The following is a 17,994-nucleotide window of genomic DNA, read 5'->3' on the forward strand; positions in this document are numbered from 1 at the left end:
TTTCAGTTTCTTGCTTTATTTTGTCCAGAGCAAGATGACTTCTGAATTGTTCAGGCTGAAAGGAACCTGTTATTTTCTATGTGTTTCTCTTTGGAATTTTTTATTTCTTCCCCTCCCTGCCCCAGGAGAAATTGTATTATGGCTTAGAATTTGCAAGGCTGACAACCCTCCCTCCTTCCCTGTCATTAAAAAAATACTTATTTTTCTGCCAGCCTGAAACTGTTAAATGGGGGTTGAGAGTTTTTATTACCACGCTATACATATTTTTTCAGTTTCCGTTAGCTGGAAGTCAGGGGGCAAAAGGGAACTCATACATTCAAAATTGTTTATGTTACAGACTTTTCCTGACATAGCTATCTCAATCAGGAAGAATAGCATCCCTGGCAGTATTCTAGCTGTGTTAATATATAATTTACTGATATAACTTGTTCTTGGGTACATATTAAGGTTTGGTTTTATAGCTGTGTTGGGGAGTGTGCTGGCAGTATGGGGTGTGCTGGTATAACTCTGGTGGTAAAAGGCTCCTTGTAACTTTCAGGAGTGAGGAAGCCAAGAGCTAAGGAAGATTTTAAGAGAAACTGAATGTTGGTATGGATATTGTAATAGGAAATTATTATAAAAAATAGTTTTGAATATAACAGAGAACCTCACACTTCAGGCTCTGAGCCAATCTATGAAAAGTTAGGGTTATGGTTCCCTTTTATCAGTGACAGGGAGAAGATTAAAGCATAGGTTATCCCACTCTTGCCTGTTAAATGGCAAAGAATCATTTGATGTGCAGGGAGCTTGGACTTCCAACTGTATTTGAAGGACTGTGTCCGTTTGAATTGTTTAAATACGTGATTTAGTGTAGCTGGTTGTGCTCCATCAGATTTGACAGAGTGCAGTTGTGTGTTCTGTCTTGATGCTGATTAAATCTCTGTGCTAGTGGGTGATCTGGCATTACCAACTGTGGAACTGTGTCTTGACAAACTAGCAAGAGCAGGCCCATCCAGGCAATTCCCCTTTATTGCTCCACTGAAAGTTGTTGGTGCTACTAAAGGATACTGAAGATTCCTCCTTTTTGCCGATATTTTTTCAGGTTATGCAGATTCTGAATAAAAGCATAGCTGTAACTTCTTTTCTTGTCCTGTGGGATAGTGTACTTGCTTCTATTAATTTGATGGTTTAGAATGTGATGTCTGAAGTAGCTCCATATGTATGACAGTAGACCCTCCTACTTAAATTAAGTATTTACTGATTCTGCTTTTATTCTTTTCTCTTTGTTCAAAGGTATTAAATTTGCTGTTAATTTCACAGATTTCTAATAGTTACCAGTTTCTGTAGTTCAGTTTCATGACTAAATTTACAAATGAAAAAGTGTTGGTGTATGTAAGCATGAGTGGGTGTTGTTTGTTTAAGTGAGATAGGTTTACTTCAGCTTTGTGAAGACTTGGTAAATAGTGTTTGACAGTTCCTGTCTGCTGTTTTGGGGTATCAGGAGGTATTTGTCATTAAAATCCATAGTGAGGTAAGCTTTGCAGATCAACTGCAAGGAGGTTGGAGGGCAGGTTGCTTTGGTTTTGTTTTTTTGTGGGTTTTTTTTTGTGTGTGTGTGTGGTTTTTTTTTTTTTGTTGTTTAAATCTTGATGAATCCAGCTATATTTTCACATAGAGAGCCTTAGTCCATCATTGCAAATAGCTGTGCTTGGTGCATTGCTGTACCTAATCACAGCCTACTGCGTGGAGTTTACCACTGCTCCAGCTCTGCCAGTGATAAAATCTCATGACTGCTTTAATCCCCTTCACTTGGAAGTGAGAGGTTTTAGCTGAGGATGCCTGTTACAGGGAGTAAAAACAACCTGTCTGCACTTGTCTGAACCCAGTTAGTGGTCCCATCAGCAAGTGGAATTGGGGAGTACAATATTTGGCAGGCCCGTGGTGGTGAAAGGCTAGGTGCATTTCTCTTGTCAGTTGCCACTACTTGTTCCAGAAGGTACACCTGTGGTCTGGGAGGCAACTGAAGAATGGGGGTGGGTTCTGTAATTTCCTGTTGCTGATGAGCTGCAAACTAGAACAGAAGGTTGTTGTTTCATTGCCCAAATTCTGTAAATGAAATACTGATTCTTATTCAGATTCCATTAAGGAATATTTCAAAGTTTTTAGCAATTATTTGATGAATTGTATTGTCTGGATTAGAGACAAGTTGTGTATGTGCCGTTAGCATATAATTTCAATTGTGCCCTCTGGAATACATGAAATAGCAAGAATTTTTTACTTTGTGCTAGGACCAAACCTAGTTTCCAAAAGACCCAGACCATCATTACCTGATCTTAGATAGAAGTTCTTGCTTACTGGAAAGAAGGTGCAGTCTTGTACACATATTTTGTTCTTCAAGATAGGCAGATTTGTATGGTGTAAAGGTTATAGCATGACCAAAGTAAACATGTAGAGTGCAGTACTGTGCACAAGTGTGTGAGTGGAGGCTCAGGACAGCAGTAGCATTTAATTCCAATTCACTTTGCTGGTAGTTTGTAAGACTGTAATTCTAAAGTAAGGGTTGGGGTTTTTCTTACCCACTGTGTTAATTTTTAAATTTAATTTCCATGCCACTTGTCAGAAATCTATCAACAATGGTTTTCTAACAAAACATCCAATAGTGACTTCAATTGAAGTTTGAAGTATTGAGGATGAAACATTAATCATATGTGCCAGGGACATAGAAGCAGCTTAGTGGGGTTTTGGGGTTTGATTGTTTGTTGTTGGTTTTTTTTTTTTGGTTTGTTTTTTGTTGTTGGTTTGGTTTGGTGGTTTTTTTGGGTTTTTTTTTTTTTTTTAAATTTTATTTTTGTTTGTTTGTTTGTGTTTTTTTGCAAGCTAGGAAATAGTGGCCTGGTAATCCCTTGTGATGGAAAGCTCTAGTAGACATTCATAATTAAGATGTGCACAGCTTGTTGCTCTGTCCCTCTGATGTCCATTGACAAATCAGGGTATCTCTTTGGAAATAGGGTGGGAGAGGTTGTTGCCAAAATTTTAAATATAGAATTGTATAAAAAGAAAGATCTTGTGCTTTTCCTATGAACTCTTAAATAAAGGACTGTAATATGTTTGCCTGAGTGAACTAAGTACCTTAAATATAGAAGTGCTTTTATGAAATAGTGGTTTCATCTTAATTTATACGATCATTTTTGGTGAACCCCAACTCCTACACAGTAGGACTGTGTAAGTTTCTGAAAGGGAATCTGTTTGAATGTATCAAAGAGTTGATACATTCAAACATACAAAATTGAATTTATCCAGTTTTAGTTGAAAACTAACATATTTTTTTCCTGGGAGTTTTTTCATAGGTTGGAATCTCAGTAGGGTGGTATGGTGTAAGGTTTTTTTTTTTTTGCTTGTTTAGTTGTTTTTTTTGTTTGTTTTTTTTTTTTTAAATTAGTTGTTTTGACTCTTGTTTTTAACTTCAGAGCAGTGTTTTGCTACCTAGTTCTAGTGCTGATAGGAATGTTAGTGTGGGGAGATGCTGTCAGATGTTTTTGTCTCTTCTTCAGAGCAGATCTAAATTAATTTATGGAGATGTTCTGGAGGTTTCCCAAGTCCTTCACTACTCCCCTTGGGCATTTAGGGGAACTAGTGAGCACAGACGTAGTGGAAAACGTAGTGGAAAAAATGTGATGAACACAGGACAGTTAGTCATAAGAGGTTGTTATTTTGTAGTAACTGTCATCTCCTACAGTTTTGTGTGTTGAGTACAATTTTACGATACAACTGAGCCAGTCCAATGGCTTTTTGCCACAAAAAGCTCCCTCATCCCCACACCCACGGTTTTGCAAAGACACTGAAAGACACAGCAGTCAGCTCTGGCATTTGCTGATCTTTCTTCCTGAGTCAGTTCAGTTGAATAACTGGTTGGATTTGATTTTTGCCTAAAGGAAAAACAGCTTTTTGCAAAATTAATGTGCCAGTTTGGCTAATAGAGGAGCCTGGTTAGTGCAAGAGCAACAGCGTTTTGGGAGAAGGCATGGAACTTCTTCTGGCAATGAACAGTTGGGTCATCTCAGCTGCACTGAAAGATGATGGCAGGTGATCAGAAATAAACTTAAAGCCTGTTTGCTACTGTCCTTTATGTGCTTTTTAAAGAGGTCGACTATAAATCAGGAGCTCTGCAGTCAGAGCAAGAATTCTGAGAAATGGTGGATTTAAGCTGTTAGAGAAGTTTAAGATAACGATTGGATGCTAGAATACATGGGTTTTGGGGGTGGGGGTTGTTTGTGTTTGTTTTTTTGTTTGAGGCCCCCCGTACCAATTAGAAGCTGTTTAGTCATGTAATGCAAAACAAGAAGTTTAGTAGAAGTTTATTCTGCTGTTTTGTTTTTTTTTTTTTTTTTTTAATATTAGCATTAGCTTTTCACTGGTAGACTCCTTTCCAGAGCATGTATGAATCTGGCACAGAAGTAAAAACCTTGTGCTCTATAATGTGATAGAAGCCTGATTGTCAGTTCTCACCTCTAGTCTGAATTAGATATGTAAATATACAGTTCTAGGGTTAATAACAAGTCAGGATGGGACCAGAGGAACAGGCAAATGAATTTCAATTAAGCTTTTTAAAAGGATCTATGCTAAAGTATTGAGAAATGACCTGCTCCTTGGTTTGCTGTGCTAGTACTTTCAGGTAATTGTATGTGAACTCTTATCTGTGAAATTAAGCTTCCAGAGTGGTTTAATTCCATTAAAACATATTTTTACATTGAGGTTATCTGAGTTTTTGCTGCAATGGCTGCCCTTTCATGCTAGTACTTGTCAGAGCTGGGCTAGTTTGTTAAGCTGCCAGGAGACTAACGAAAATGTATAATTTTCTGCTCAGTTAGCAAGCTGAAGTAGCTCATTATGGGCTCAGATGAGTGACAATACCAAAGCAGGAAGGAAGGTGAGGCCATACATGAGTGATTTAATTTCCTTGCACTGTCCTAATACTGTACTCTTAATGCTTTTCCCCATGAATTTGGAGAACTTGGAGATAACAATTTCTGCAATTTTTAGGAGCCTCTCCCTAGTCTGTGTTATTTAAAAAGAAAAAAATTTGTTTTAAATACAGCTTAAGAGAAACTGTAGTTATGCAACATAAGCTATTTGAATAGTTGCGGAAGGGTATGCTTATCTATACTGGTCCATATGCATATGTATTGACTAAATAATCATATTTTATATTATTGGTCTTAATTTTCTGCATAGAGATGGCTTGGAATACAGGGTAGGGTAATGTAAGACCTGAAATCCCAGTGACTAAATAACTGATACGAAAAACAGTTTTCTCTGACCCCCATCTTTTTCAAATTTGCGTAGCATGTACTCCTTGCTAACAACTTCGTATGTACCCAGTCATAGAGTTTCATTTTATAGAGTGCCTGGATTCTTCCAGTACAAGAAAAGATCTCTAGTAAAAATAATGGAAAACACTATGGCTGTAAGTAGCTATAAGAAAAAACATATAGCTGTAAGCAGCTATAAAAAAATTTAAATTTTATTATATTGTAATATTGCTACTATATCACAGTGCATATTTTATTTGAAAATAAAAGCATGCCATGATTGCATGCACAAGTGTTAGTTAGCTTTGTTCCCTACATCAGTTCTGAAATACCATTGTAGCTTCTGTGATGTAAAACAATTAAGCATCCACTTGTTTAATACCTACCAATATCTGTCTGTTTCCATGTACAATAATCAAAATCCAGTAATTATAGTTCAGTAAGTGAATAATACTTGGCTCACTTTAGAGGCGGTACAAGTTTATATTCTGTTGTGAATATGTCATTATCTCTCTCTAACAACTTAATCAGTGTTTCTGTGCTTCTTATTTTTTTTCTGTGTTAAGTGGGAATAGTAATCACAAGATTAAAAAAGACTTGATTTTTAATTTGTTTTCAGATATTAGTGTTTAGGTTTTGGGGTTTTTTTTAAATTGAAATCAAGTGAAAATATTTCAGTCTTTTACAGTTTGCATTTATTAAGATCATTTGTGTTAAGTGTTGCGTTCTTTATTTTGGAAGGAATTTGCCATATCAATTTTATGTGGATTCTAGTTGAGTAGAACTTGAGCCAGTACATTTCAAAATCAATTCACTGTCTAAACAGTACTGTGCTTGAGAGAGAGAATCTGAATTAGGCCATCGCAAACTAAAGAGAGCTCTCTTATTTCCTCTTTTATAGTTTGTATTGCTGCCACTTGGTAGTACCTAGCTTCCAGTGAAGTGGTTAGTTGCTTCAAAACAATTTGAGTGCTAAATAAATTCATGCAGGAAATATTTGCTTGGCTTTGAAAGTTGCTAGTGCATGACATAGAAAAGCAATTAAATTCTTTACCTTTTCCTTAATGTGAGCAGTATTAATTACATTCTTCCCTTTTCTCTAGTTAAGGTACCTCGTAATTTTCGCTTGTTGGAAGAACTTGAAGAAGGGCAGAAAGGAGTGGGTGATGGTACAGTAAGCTGGGGCCTTGAAGATGATGAAGATATGACACTCACCAGATGGACAGGAATGATTATTGGGCCACCAAGGGTAAGTGTGATGAATGAAAATGTTTTTCTTAAGTTTGTAGGCCATACAAAATGCAAAAATGTTACTTTGCTACAGTGTAAAGCAATTGGTTAAAATCCAATGTATAAAGTTGTAGAAACACTGTATATTCATGTTAGAATTCATCATTTCCTGGCATATTAGTAAGTGTTTTGAGGCTAGCCTCCCCTAGTAAATGTTTCTGCAGCTGTCTGTATAAGCCAGTTGTGATTTGAGACTTATTACAGAGCTAGGCATGTATTTACTCTGTATTTCCACCATTACTGCATGTAAGTGTACAGTCAGTGATAGTGCAATAAATAGGGTAACTATCTTTCCACAGTGTATCATGTGTACCTGGTAATTTCAGTTTTGTAGTGAACTAGCAATATATTTTCAACTTTCACAGGGTCTATCAAATAGTCCGTTCAGTAATAGCAGTTTATGCATTTCAGTGGAATCATGCCTAAAGATCAAACAGTTTTTAATTCCCACTAATAAGATAAAATATATATACAAAGTTCAAATCCTTCTGACCTTTTCAGTTCTGTAGGGTGTCATCTAGACTGATAAAACCTGCAAGAGAAATAATCATCTCTTGTGTCTGGGTATAAGCCTCATCAGATGTGAATGGACACATCTTTACTTGACTTTCGTGCATGCTTTCTCATAAGTTAAATACGATTCAAAAGATCAATGTGTAAATGAGAACTTTAAATGAGTATACTTCAAGTAGCTTTAAGTTAGACAGAAGTTAGCGTATATCTTTCACTGCTAACATGAGGTTACTATCTTGTGTGTCCTTCAGTGCTGTAGGGCTTATTGGAAGAACTATCCCAGACAAGAACAGAGATCAGAACTTGGCCTCAGTGAAGATGTCTTCCAGAGTAACACAGTTCCAGAGTTAAATTCAGTGTAATTCAAGCTCCTTTTGGAAGTCAGTTTGTTGCAACTTGTAGCAGACTCTTTTGAACATGTGCATAATTGTGCTGAGCTCCTAAGATTTGGGTGCATTTGAGAGAGAACCAGTTGAAAATGCAAACATAATTACAGTATATTTTGGATACTAGCTTCTGTGGAATCACAGTGTTTGAATACATTTTGAAGAAAGTTTGTCGTCTTAGGGGTTTTGAAAATAACTTGCAAATGTGAACTAAATAAAGTAGTGTCCCCCTGACTCTCCAAACAGCCTCCAGAACTGCCTGTGACTGGTTTCTGGTGCAACCTGAGGTAGATTCCTAACACATCTTTGAAAGGAGTGATTATTATGTAGGAGCTCATACATTTTAAAAGTAAAACAGCAACAACAAATCAACCTGGGATGTACTTTTAATTTTGATCAATTTATATTGCTGTCATTTTATTTTCTTTGTGAAAGAGTGCACACAAGTAATAGTTTGGGCCATTTCAGGGACATGCAGTCTTGGTGTTAGAATGACTTGCAGTATGTGGGGATTGTAGAAAGTGAAAACCACCAGCTCCCAGGTCAGTGGTGGCACTTTGAGAAGAATTGCATATCCAGTTTCAGGGTTTGTAGAAGATGAGTGGTTTTGGAATTGGCTGAGTTATGTAGACAGTGTGCAGTTAGGCAGAACACAGGAAAAGTTGCTAATGCTGTCCACAGTGTGATGTTCTTCACATACATGGCTTCTCTAGAACTGTACAAAAATTGCTTATCAGGTTTTTTTTCTTGCTTCATTTGAAAGGTGAACCAACAAGGAAGGAGGAGGGGAAGATTTGTTTTGGATTAAAGGAAACATTTTTCTGACCCCCAAAAAATGGTGGTTTAGGTGTTTTAGAGAGCTGGCCAGGAGGTACTTGGCTTGCAGTAAAACAGCAACTTGAAAAACTGAGCAAAATTGAGAAGCCACTTGGATAAGGGAATGAGAATGAGTGCTGTTCTTAAGATTTTTTTCAGAGTTGTGAGCAGTGTCTATACATTTTGACCTATTTCACTATAACTGATAGCAACACTCTCTGGCGAAATGGATTGTTTTATCTGAGTGAATAACGAGAATTTTTGTTACTATTTTTTCTTGCTGTGGCAGCAGCTATGTTACCTGTGGCAGGACAAGGTTATTTTTATTTGGCCTTTAGCTTTTTAACGGTAAAGAATAATAGAAAACCCTTTTTCTAACAAAGGATGTCCTGCTTCGCCTTGTTTCTTTCTGACTCGCTGCTCAGTCTCTGTGTCTTCTCGAAATTATAGGACACAGTTAGGGTGCTTCAGTAGTCCGACTTCCACTCTGCCTTTTAAATGACCACAGAGTGGACTGTTATTTGATAACTTGACTGCATGGTTGATACTTTTACTTGGAGAGAATGACAACTGGCTGATGCAGAAGAGCTTAAAGATGGTGTTTCTAGAAAGTTCAGAGGCATGTTACTGCTTTTGGTTTATGTTAGCTATATCTGTCATGCCAGTGGAAAGACAGGTATAGAAACTGGGTTTATTTTCCTTTTGGAGCAGAGGTATGAGCATCAGTGACCAGCAAAGCCACTGATACTTTTTATTGTGCATGACCTACTTGACAAGATTAAAAAAGAATAGAACTGTATTCATTTCTAACTGGACTTTCTCAAAATATATTTGCACTTTGGAGTGACATTACCTGCAAACTAGCTGTCACTTTACTGTCAAAGTTCATAAATCCTCTAGTAAACCAAGCAATCCTCAGCTATGGAAGTCTTGGATATCTTCTGGAGTGTCAATTACTTCCAGAATATGTTTTTTGCAAATATTGTTTTCATCTTGTTCTTGGTTGTGTCTTAACTGTTCAGTTATTGGCATCTTTGTCTTTCTCCATTTCCATTTTTTTCTCAGTGTTAGGTTTTTGTTTTGGTTTTTTTTAACAGGGAAAAGTGGTAATTTTCCTAAAGATTATTGATTTTTCTCTCAGACCTCCCCTGTGCCAGAGTTGTTTTGGGAATGCGGATGCGTAGGAAGGATAAGAGTAAATGTGAATCAAAAAAAGAATTGTTTTCTGTTAAAAATTGTGTATGGTATAGTGAATAAGTAGTGTATTTTATACATATTCATCAAGTAATCAATATAACCAAAACAGTGGAATATCAATCAGTAATCCAAGACCATCAGTTGATACATAATATTAACAGATTTATTATTTCCTGTTTCTTGATCTTTATTCCTCTTGACTTTGCTTTGGTTTTTTTTAATTTATTTATTAATACTCAGCTTTCAGTAAGATGCATTAGTCTGTCTTTTTGCTTTCTAGACAAACTATGAAAACAGAATATACAGTCTGAAAGTAGAGTGCGGACCTAAATATCCAGAAGCACCTCCTACAGTTAGATTTGTAACTAAAATTAATATGAATGGAATAAATAATTCCAATGGAATGGTAAGTTGAAATGGTAAGATCAACCATGTTGTTAATCTGTACTATAAATTATTTCTGTGAAAAACCCAGGTGAGAATATGCATGTTGGACAGAGCTTTCACATTTAAATTTTACAATATAAGTACTTGGTTTAAATAAAACTTTGGTTGTCTACTACTTCAAATCTTTAGGTATTTACAATATGTTAGTGGTTCTTAGTGGCTTATCAATGAGATGAGCATTATTTATAGTATTGAAACAGTTGTTTCTTTTAAGTGAAGCTGAAGATTTTAGTTTTGAACAGAAAAACCTTAAGTGTTTAAGCTGTGTGTAGGTATTTCCTTTGTAATACTCTTATAAGAGGGGATTAGATTCATATTGTAACAGGAGTATTACAAACTATCTGATGTTTCCGTTAATTAAAACTGTAGGTTATTCCCGATGAATCTCACTCTGGATGTAGTAACTCACCTGTAATGAACTGTAATGAACAATGAATAATGTATTCAAACTCTTATTTCCTTTATACTGAGTTCATTCAAATCCAGGGTGATTCTGAGCTTCAGTCTTAAGATCTTTTGATATAGATGGTAATCACTTTCATTTTAAAGATCAATTTGCAGTAAGTTACTTTCACTGATCGTACACTTAGGGTGGGATGAGTTCACGTACATGAGTAATGGCAGAAGCTCAAGCAAGTTTGCTACTCCATTATTCGCTAGGTATTTTAATCCTGTATAAGTCTAAGGTACCCCATTGCTCAGTGGAAAGACGTGTGAGCTGTCTTGCGTTTACAGTGGTATATACTTATATCAGCAGGAAATACAATAATATATAATATTGTATGTGTGTACATTTGTCTTTAGTGAATGCAAAGTAATTGGCTTAAGGTAATACAGATGAATCAGAGAACATCTTTGGATTTTAAATAATTTGCAAGATTTAAAGGAAAGATGGACTCGCATTTGTGTAATTAACAGTACTGAAATATGAAGCTTAGTATCTCAGTGACTGTAGCAGAGGGAGATGTTCTCAGGGGTTTGTCTGTGCTGTTGTAGGTGGTAGGGTAGTCTACTAATTGGCCATCCAAAGCCAGTGCACTAACACTTCAGAAATAATCTAACATTAATTTGAAAGTACTTCTTGCAATAGCCAACAATTTTACTCTACCTGAAGATCTTATTAAAATTGCAATCTACAAACTAGCCATTGCCCTTCACCACAACTGTGGCTTGTTGCCTAAATATATGTTTATTAAGAGGTTGTAACTAGCAAAAGCTGCCAATTTGGAATGGAGCAGAGCTTTTGGTATGTTTATAATACTATTTTCATACCTCTCCCTTGTATCGTAATGTATTATTCTGAATCAGTAAAGAAGTATGTGCTCACTGCTTCATCTGTGCGTGCCTGAGAGTATAGGTGTTTGTTTCTGGAAGCAGAATCTCAGACTTGCAGAGCCTGAAGGCTCATGTTTACTGGGTTTTAGCTTTTGGAGAAGTCTATGCTCCCTCAGCTTGCTGAGGAACAGCGTGAATACTGTGACAGATCTGCCTGGCACTTCTAAAAGCACTGTTAAAATCCAGTCATCGCTACAGGAAAATTTGGTTTTAATAAGTTTATAAGCTTATACAAAACCTTCATTCAATTTTTCCCCAGCAGTTCTATAAACTAGTATATTTTATGGAGGATTTGCTATGCAAATACGTAACTTTTTTTTTTTAATGGATTTAAATAGGACTAGATAGTATTTTTAATGAAAATAATTTTCATAACTAATGAATTTAAACCACATTTATTGTGTAACTTTTAATGTGCCCATTGTCCCGGTATCTTGCATTTTAGCTTATTTCATCATTGTGCTCACTAGTGTTGGGCTCACTAGAATTTGTCAGATAAGCTGGGGGCATGTTCAGCATACTGGAACAGTTCACGTTGCTGCTTCATGTTTTAGTTCCTTCTTGTTTCTTCCAGGTTGCTCTGCCACTTTGTGTCTGTCTTTCATTTAATAGATCATAAGCTGTTTGCTGCATTCTTTGAATGAATGACAGGGTTTCATCTTCAGACAAGCTCTACCATCCATGATGCTTCTGCATGCACCCTGTTTTTTGACATGTGGCCAGCTTTTGATCACTTTGCTTATAGACATCATGAAAAAGTTGGTGACTTGCAGAAAAGAGACCTGAGATAAACAGCAACCGAAATTGTTTGTTGTAGCAGTATTATCGTACTACTCAAAACTTATGTAAAGTTAAGGTACTCTTTACAGATGTGTGACAGTTAACACCTGAGGAAAAGTAGGCCCCCAGCATGAGTTTAGAGGGTGATAATTTCTGCTGAGTTGGAGTGTGAATGATGGAGGGGGGAGATGGATATGTGCTAGAGTTACCAGGGCTCTAAGGAACCTAGTCTCATACTGCCTTGTTGGCAGTGGTTCTCAACCTTCTTGACTTACAAGTCCCTTTACGCTTCGCATGAAAAGCGCACACGTGTAATGAATTTATCAATACTGACAGTTACAAGTTTATTGACTTTCTGTTTGATTATTCTGAGAGAGGAGTTTTGCTTGTAACTTTTCCATCAGCAGCATATCTTCATGGATCCCAGAGACTGCTGTTCGATAAATATAGTGCAGGAAAGGAGAGGGCTACTTCAGGAGTATTTTATCTCAAAAGACTAAATTTAGGTGCTCTGAGTCACCCTCTTAAGTTGCCTTCCTTTTCCTATCTGCAAGTTAGTTTTTTGTGGTTTTCTGCTTTTCAGTTTGCCTATGGTGCTGCTCTGTTTGTAGACGGAATTAGAGTACTAAGTTCAGAAAAGCTAGTCCAAGTAGGGCTGGATAAAATTATTTTATGTGCTAATGGCATCACTGTTGTAAAACTCCATTTAAGTTATCATTCTTAATGCTGTGGGGTCTTTTCTCTTGGAGACTTGTGTATCCTGTATTGATAAAACACAGGTTGCATTCTGACATGCTATTTATTTTCCCATGGTCTTTTGAGCATGTCTGATTTTTTTCATCTGTGGGAGCGCTCTTCAGCAGTCTATCTTGCAGGATTTGCAATCACTTTTGTTCATTTAAATACCGTTTATGGCTGGAAATGTTTGTTTCCTTTAAACTCACTTGGGACTCTGTCAGCTGTAAACCTATAAACTGTTGTCCAGTTACTGCTTTGAGTATGTTTATTGTAGACTAAGCAGTTTGCTACTTCGTGAAGTTAAGATATTGGGATCGTTATAAACACTGAATACTTTGCCACATTGTGTACAATTATTAAATTTCAACTGTTTAGAAAAAAATTATACATTGTATACACGTTACTTCTCTTGCTATTGTTTAAGGATTTACAACAGTGTACACCCTGAATAATATAGTCTTCAGGTTGGAGTTTTCAGCTTTATTAGCTTTTATGTGACCTTGAAATTTCTCCCTCTGCGTCCCAGGATGTGTACTTGAATATTACCTAATGCTTTTGTGTGATTTCAACATCATTTGTGTCGTTCTTCCACATGTCTTATCATTGTTCTTCATAAAGTGAATTTATTGCACATAAACTTGGAAATAAATTCTGCAACACAGAAACCAAAACCTGAGCCAAAATCTTTACTGCTGCAAGATGTCATGAAAAAAGTTGGTGACTTGGAAAAAAGACACTTGAGATAAACAGCAATGGAAATGTCATGTTGCAGCAGTCTTTACTCAGAAAACATTCATAACATTGTTAAAGCAGGGTTTACAGTCTGTGAGTTGGTTGTTACAAATTCCCAGCCAAGAAAGAAAAGCTGGAGGACCTTACTTTTAAGTGATCAGGTCTTGTATTCCAGTACAGCTAGTGTGTGTGTAGAATTGCATTGTTTGAACAGCACTGGTGACTGAGTGCTGTGTGCTGTAACTGAGGCAGATCTCCAGACTTGAGAGAACCTACAAAGGCAAAGTAGAGGAGAAGCAAGGGGAAGGAAGACGATATGAAAGCAGAATTGCCAGGCTGAAGATAGACATTCATTTGGGGAGTCCCAGAGCAACTGCCTTTCCAGCCATTTTTTGCTAGCCCAGTCTTTATCTGAACAGATAATTATATTAGATTTTGGTAGGTTTGAGAAAGGAAACTAAACCTACCTTTTTCTTCTTATCCACCTTGGTTTACCAGTAGTCTTCTAAAACAGTTTATTATCATATGTGCTTCCCCAAGTGCACATCTTCCCTGTTTGGGAATCTTCTGTTGCAACCATCACCTGGTCCTTGATAGTAATTTACTCTGGCTTCTTTCCCCCTTACTTTTCTCAGGGAAATTACTGAATTTTTTTTTTTTTTTTCTTATGCAGGTCAGTGACAGGTAATGTGATCTCTCCACAGCTACTTTAGTAGAAAGGATTGTGATTCAGACTAACATGGCAATTTTTTAAACTACTGACCTGCCAAAGGACTTACACCAAAGCATTCAGGGAATACTCTCACTTTTTGTTCCATTTTGCTAAATTGAAGAGGATGTCAGCTTAGCTGCAGAGAAGTATTAACAAAAAAATAAGTGTTTCTGTGTGTGAGAGGGGGTAAATAAGCTTTTAAACATCAGCAGGTATATGCTAAGTGAACATAAGATCTGAGCCCTTGTTCCTTCTGTTGCCATAATACTTAACCACCATGAAGTTTTTCTTCTTTCTGTAGGACCCCATGAGGAAAAATGGTGGTCTTGTGCATTTCTCATGGCATTTTCTATATGGAGAACAATTTTGAGTAGTGTGATATTTACTAGTTTAACTTTTGAAGTGAATTCATGTTGTTCCTAGTTTGCTGGGTCCAGCTTGTTGGATAGAAACTCTGGAGTGTCCTTCTCTAATCTTATCTAGAAGGATTGGAGAGGAAGAGATCTGTAAGAGCTTGGTACCTCAGAACAAAGATTCAGGCTAAATAATGCCTTACTTAAGCTGCTACTTGATAACAGGCAATCTCTTATCAGACTTTTACTCACTGGTGGTTTTAACTAATAGTCTGCTTTTTAAGAAAAGAGAACCTGTTTTACAGTTGCAAAGATTATTCTGTTCTGATATTGCTTCTTATCTACCACGTTAAACCAAATGCACCTTTAAAAAAGTAGTAGTAGTCCAGGAATTACAGTGATGGTCTGACCAGTGTTACTTTCAAAACCTTTCTGTATTAGCTCATACACTCATACGTATTTTAAACTGTCATGATTTTGCTGCATAATGGAGCTTTCCTTTTGATGCTCTTTTTCTTCCTAATTTATTAATGTTTGCAATTATTACTAAGTAATCTGACTGCCTTTTATACTGTGGTTTGATGATATGCTGTCTTTGGCAGCTCTGCTGACTTTAAGGGGTACCTGACTCTAAGCATTTCTCTTGATGCAAATAATGTTCTGCTCACAGTGCTGAGCTGTGAATTGGATCAAGGATCCTGCTTAGGGACTTCTTTCCAAGGTGTTTTTTTAAACTGGGTGGGTTCTATCAGTTCAGGTCAGAAGGTAGCTCCATGTATGCATTTCATGGTTCACCTGGGCTAGCAGTAGCACTGTTAAAGGAACAAGTGCCTAGTGAGAGGAAACAGAAGTTTATTGGGTTAGTATTGCTGCCCAAGCCAGCATGTTGTTAAACCTTGGCCTCAGTTTTCTCCTTCAGAAAGGTTTAGTTTAATCTGGTGTTTTGAAAACAGACAGCCTCACTTCAGACAATCTTAGAAGTAAAATGTCTGTGTTAACGTTCTTATTTCTGATTCAAGTGTTGTTTTTTCTTTCAGTATGCCCTAATTAAGATGGGATAAGAAACTTCTTGATGTTTTATGCTGCCTAAATCATAAAGCAGTGGTTTCCAGCACTTTTATAGCCATGTGGGCTGCCTGTGCTACTCTGCCAGTGGAATTCAGTAGCATTCAATGGCCCTACTCCTGCCCATGGGCAATTGCACTGCTGTAGGCCCCTCTGTCTTATAAGTTCCTCTTTGCAGGGGCTGGGTGGCCAGGACTTACCTGCTGCCAAAACAATTCCCAAGTTGACTTTCAATTGCTGCCTTTCCTATGGAAACCTCCCTGTTATAATATAATTGTGTAAATTGTCCCACAGGTTTTATAAACGCATAGGAGAAGTCCCATGTCCTTTCCTTTCAGTTCATATTCAGATTGGTAAGTGATGTACAGTAATCTTCACGGCTCCATAAGATGACTTACTGTAAGAAGGATGCAAAAAACTAAGAAATGTCCAAAGATTATGAATGAGTTATTTCAATATTTCAAGCCATTTCTTAGTATACATAGTGACTTTTGATGTATCAAAAGCATCATGTAGTATGGATGTGAAATAAATACTAATGATACTTGTAGCAGAGGAAAAACAAGGGAAATTTTCCTTTAGAAGGGTATCCTATGGACTCTTGTGTGGCAGGTTCTTTTAAAGAACTGAGGAAAACCCAAGTGTCTATATTGGCATAATGAAGGTGATCACTTTTTTTCTTTTTTGGGGGTAATTTGAAACAAATTAATAAATTTTACAAGATACAGCTCCAGTTTTGCAGTGAACGGTTTGCTGATCTCCTCCTCCCCCCCACCCCTTTCCTTCTCACTAATATTAGTATCAGCACAGATGGAAGGGTCCACCTGCATGGATCTTATTGCAGAATCTGTATCTGTGTGTAAGTATATGATTGTTTTCCTTAAAATATTTTATGAACACAGGGACTTTATGCCACAGAGAAAGTGTCAGGGAATGCTTAGACCCTTTCTTAGAACAGTTAAGTCAATAGCAGTTAATTATGTAGAGATTTTGTATTTCATCATAACTGAAAGCTCTCTCTTCTTTTTCCAGGTGGATGCACGGAGCATACCAGTGTTAGCAAAATGGCAAAATTCTTATAGCATTAAAGTTGTACTTCAAGAGCTAAGACGTCTAATGATGTCCAAAGAAAATATGAAGCTTCCACAACCTCCAGAGGGACAAACTTACAACAATTAATTTTAGCTGATTCTCAAACTTCTGTCTTAAAACAACAACCTTCTACTCATGTTAATGTCTTGATTAAATCTCACAATGCAAACACCCACACATTAAAAGAATTTCAGCTGGTATACATGACCTGGACATTTGTAAGAATATATATAATATATGTATGCCCAATATGTTTTCAGGCACTATGGGAGAAAAAGGCAGCACAATTATTTTTTTTTCTCTTATCGAGGCACTGTCATTTAAGCATAAGCCTGAAATAGCCTAAAATTGGAATTCAGGTTTTACAAGATGAAAGCATGACAGAAAGTGTCAGATTGCTGTGGAATAATATATGTTTCTGAAAATAATCTCTCGAGAAGGCAAAATATAAATGGCATGCTTTATCCATCTTGCTTAGTAAAAGAGCTGCAGTTAAATTTGTTTTAAAGTAGCAGGTACAGTGAATACCGTTGCTCATCTTGTTTAATTTTGCAAGGGTGTGGGTGCCGACTACTAGTAGTGTCACAAAGTATGTTCAGGATTGTTTTGATACCTGTATTTATAAAATGGGGGGATTAATTTCTGTTAAGCAGCTCCTGTGTGTTACATGTATTGGACATGGCAAATATTTGTTTACAGTCTTTGTTCTAATAAACCATGCATTTAAGTTTTAGTGAAACAAAGGAAATGTATGGATATGTGATTGAGATTAAAGTTAGTCTTAAAATGTAAATAAAATGTGGAAAGTGTCTGAGGCTGTGCCATTTCTATAATAGTGATGTAATATATGTACAGTAACTTGCAGAAGTATTGGAAAGCCAAACATAATATTGCTGCTGGTTTTACATGCACCTTTTATTCTTACCACTTTTGTATGCTTAATTTAGTTGAGAGGTCAAGGTATTCCGTTTGTTGCAGGGGAGTAAGTTCTGTCATCTGTAGTACCACTTCTTTAGACAAGCTTGCACTGTGTGTGTGTATCTATATAATTTTAAAAAAAACCCCAACCCCAAAATAAAAAAAACAACTTGCCTCCCCATCTCCCCTTCACCTTCACCTCCTCTCCAGATTCCTTTGAGAAATGAGCACTTCACTTTGCTTATTTGACCTCTGAGCAGTTTTCAGACCACATTGCTGAAGTCTGTCCTACTCGCAAAGTCTTTTGTCTTGCTTTTGTAGTTACTGCCTTG

General features: G+C 36.8%; 1 protein-coding gene across 5 annotated transcripts in view; it reads left to right on the forward strand.

The window, feature by feature from the left end:
* UBE2V2 (ubiquitin conjugating enzyme E2 V2) overlaps nucleotides 1-17,555 on the forward strand; it is a 29,592-nt gene extending 12,037 nt beyond the window's left edge. For 3 of the 5 annotated variants that reach the window (XM_074880831.1, XM_074880839.1, XM_074880848.1), the window contains 3 exons: nucleotides 6,392-6,537; nucleotides 9,771-9,896; nucleotides 16,685-17,555. In XM_074880831.1, coding sequence (XP_074736932.1) covers nucleotides 6,392-6,537; nucleotides 9,771-9,896; nucleotides 16,685-16,831 — 419 coding nt within the window. In that variant the 3' untranslated portion in view covers nucleotides 16,832-17,555. Of the gene's footprint in view, nucleotides 1-6,391; nucleotides 6,538-9,770; nucleotides 9,897-15,946; nucleotides 16,006-16,451; nucleotides 16,471-16,684 lie in introns of those variants that run through there. The other 2 variants (XR_012630471.1, XR_012630473.1) reach the window with 2 other exon arrangements.
* Nucleotides 17,556-17,994: the final 439 nt, after the last annotated feature.

This window comes from Strix uralensis, chromosome 1, assembly GCF_047716275.1.
Source record: "Strix uralensis isolate ZFMK-TIS-50842 chromosome 1, bStrUra1, whole genome shotgun sequence".
NCBI lineage: Eukaryota > Metazoa > Chordata > Aves > Strigiformes > Strigidae > Strix > Strix uralensis.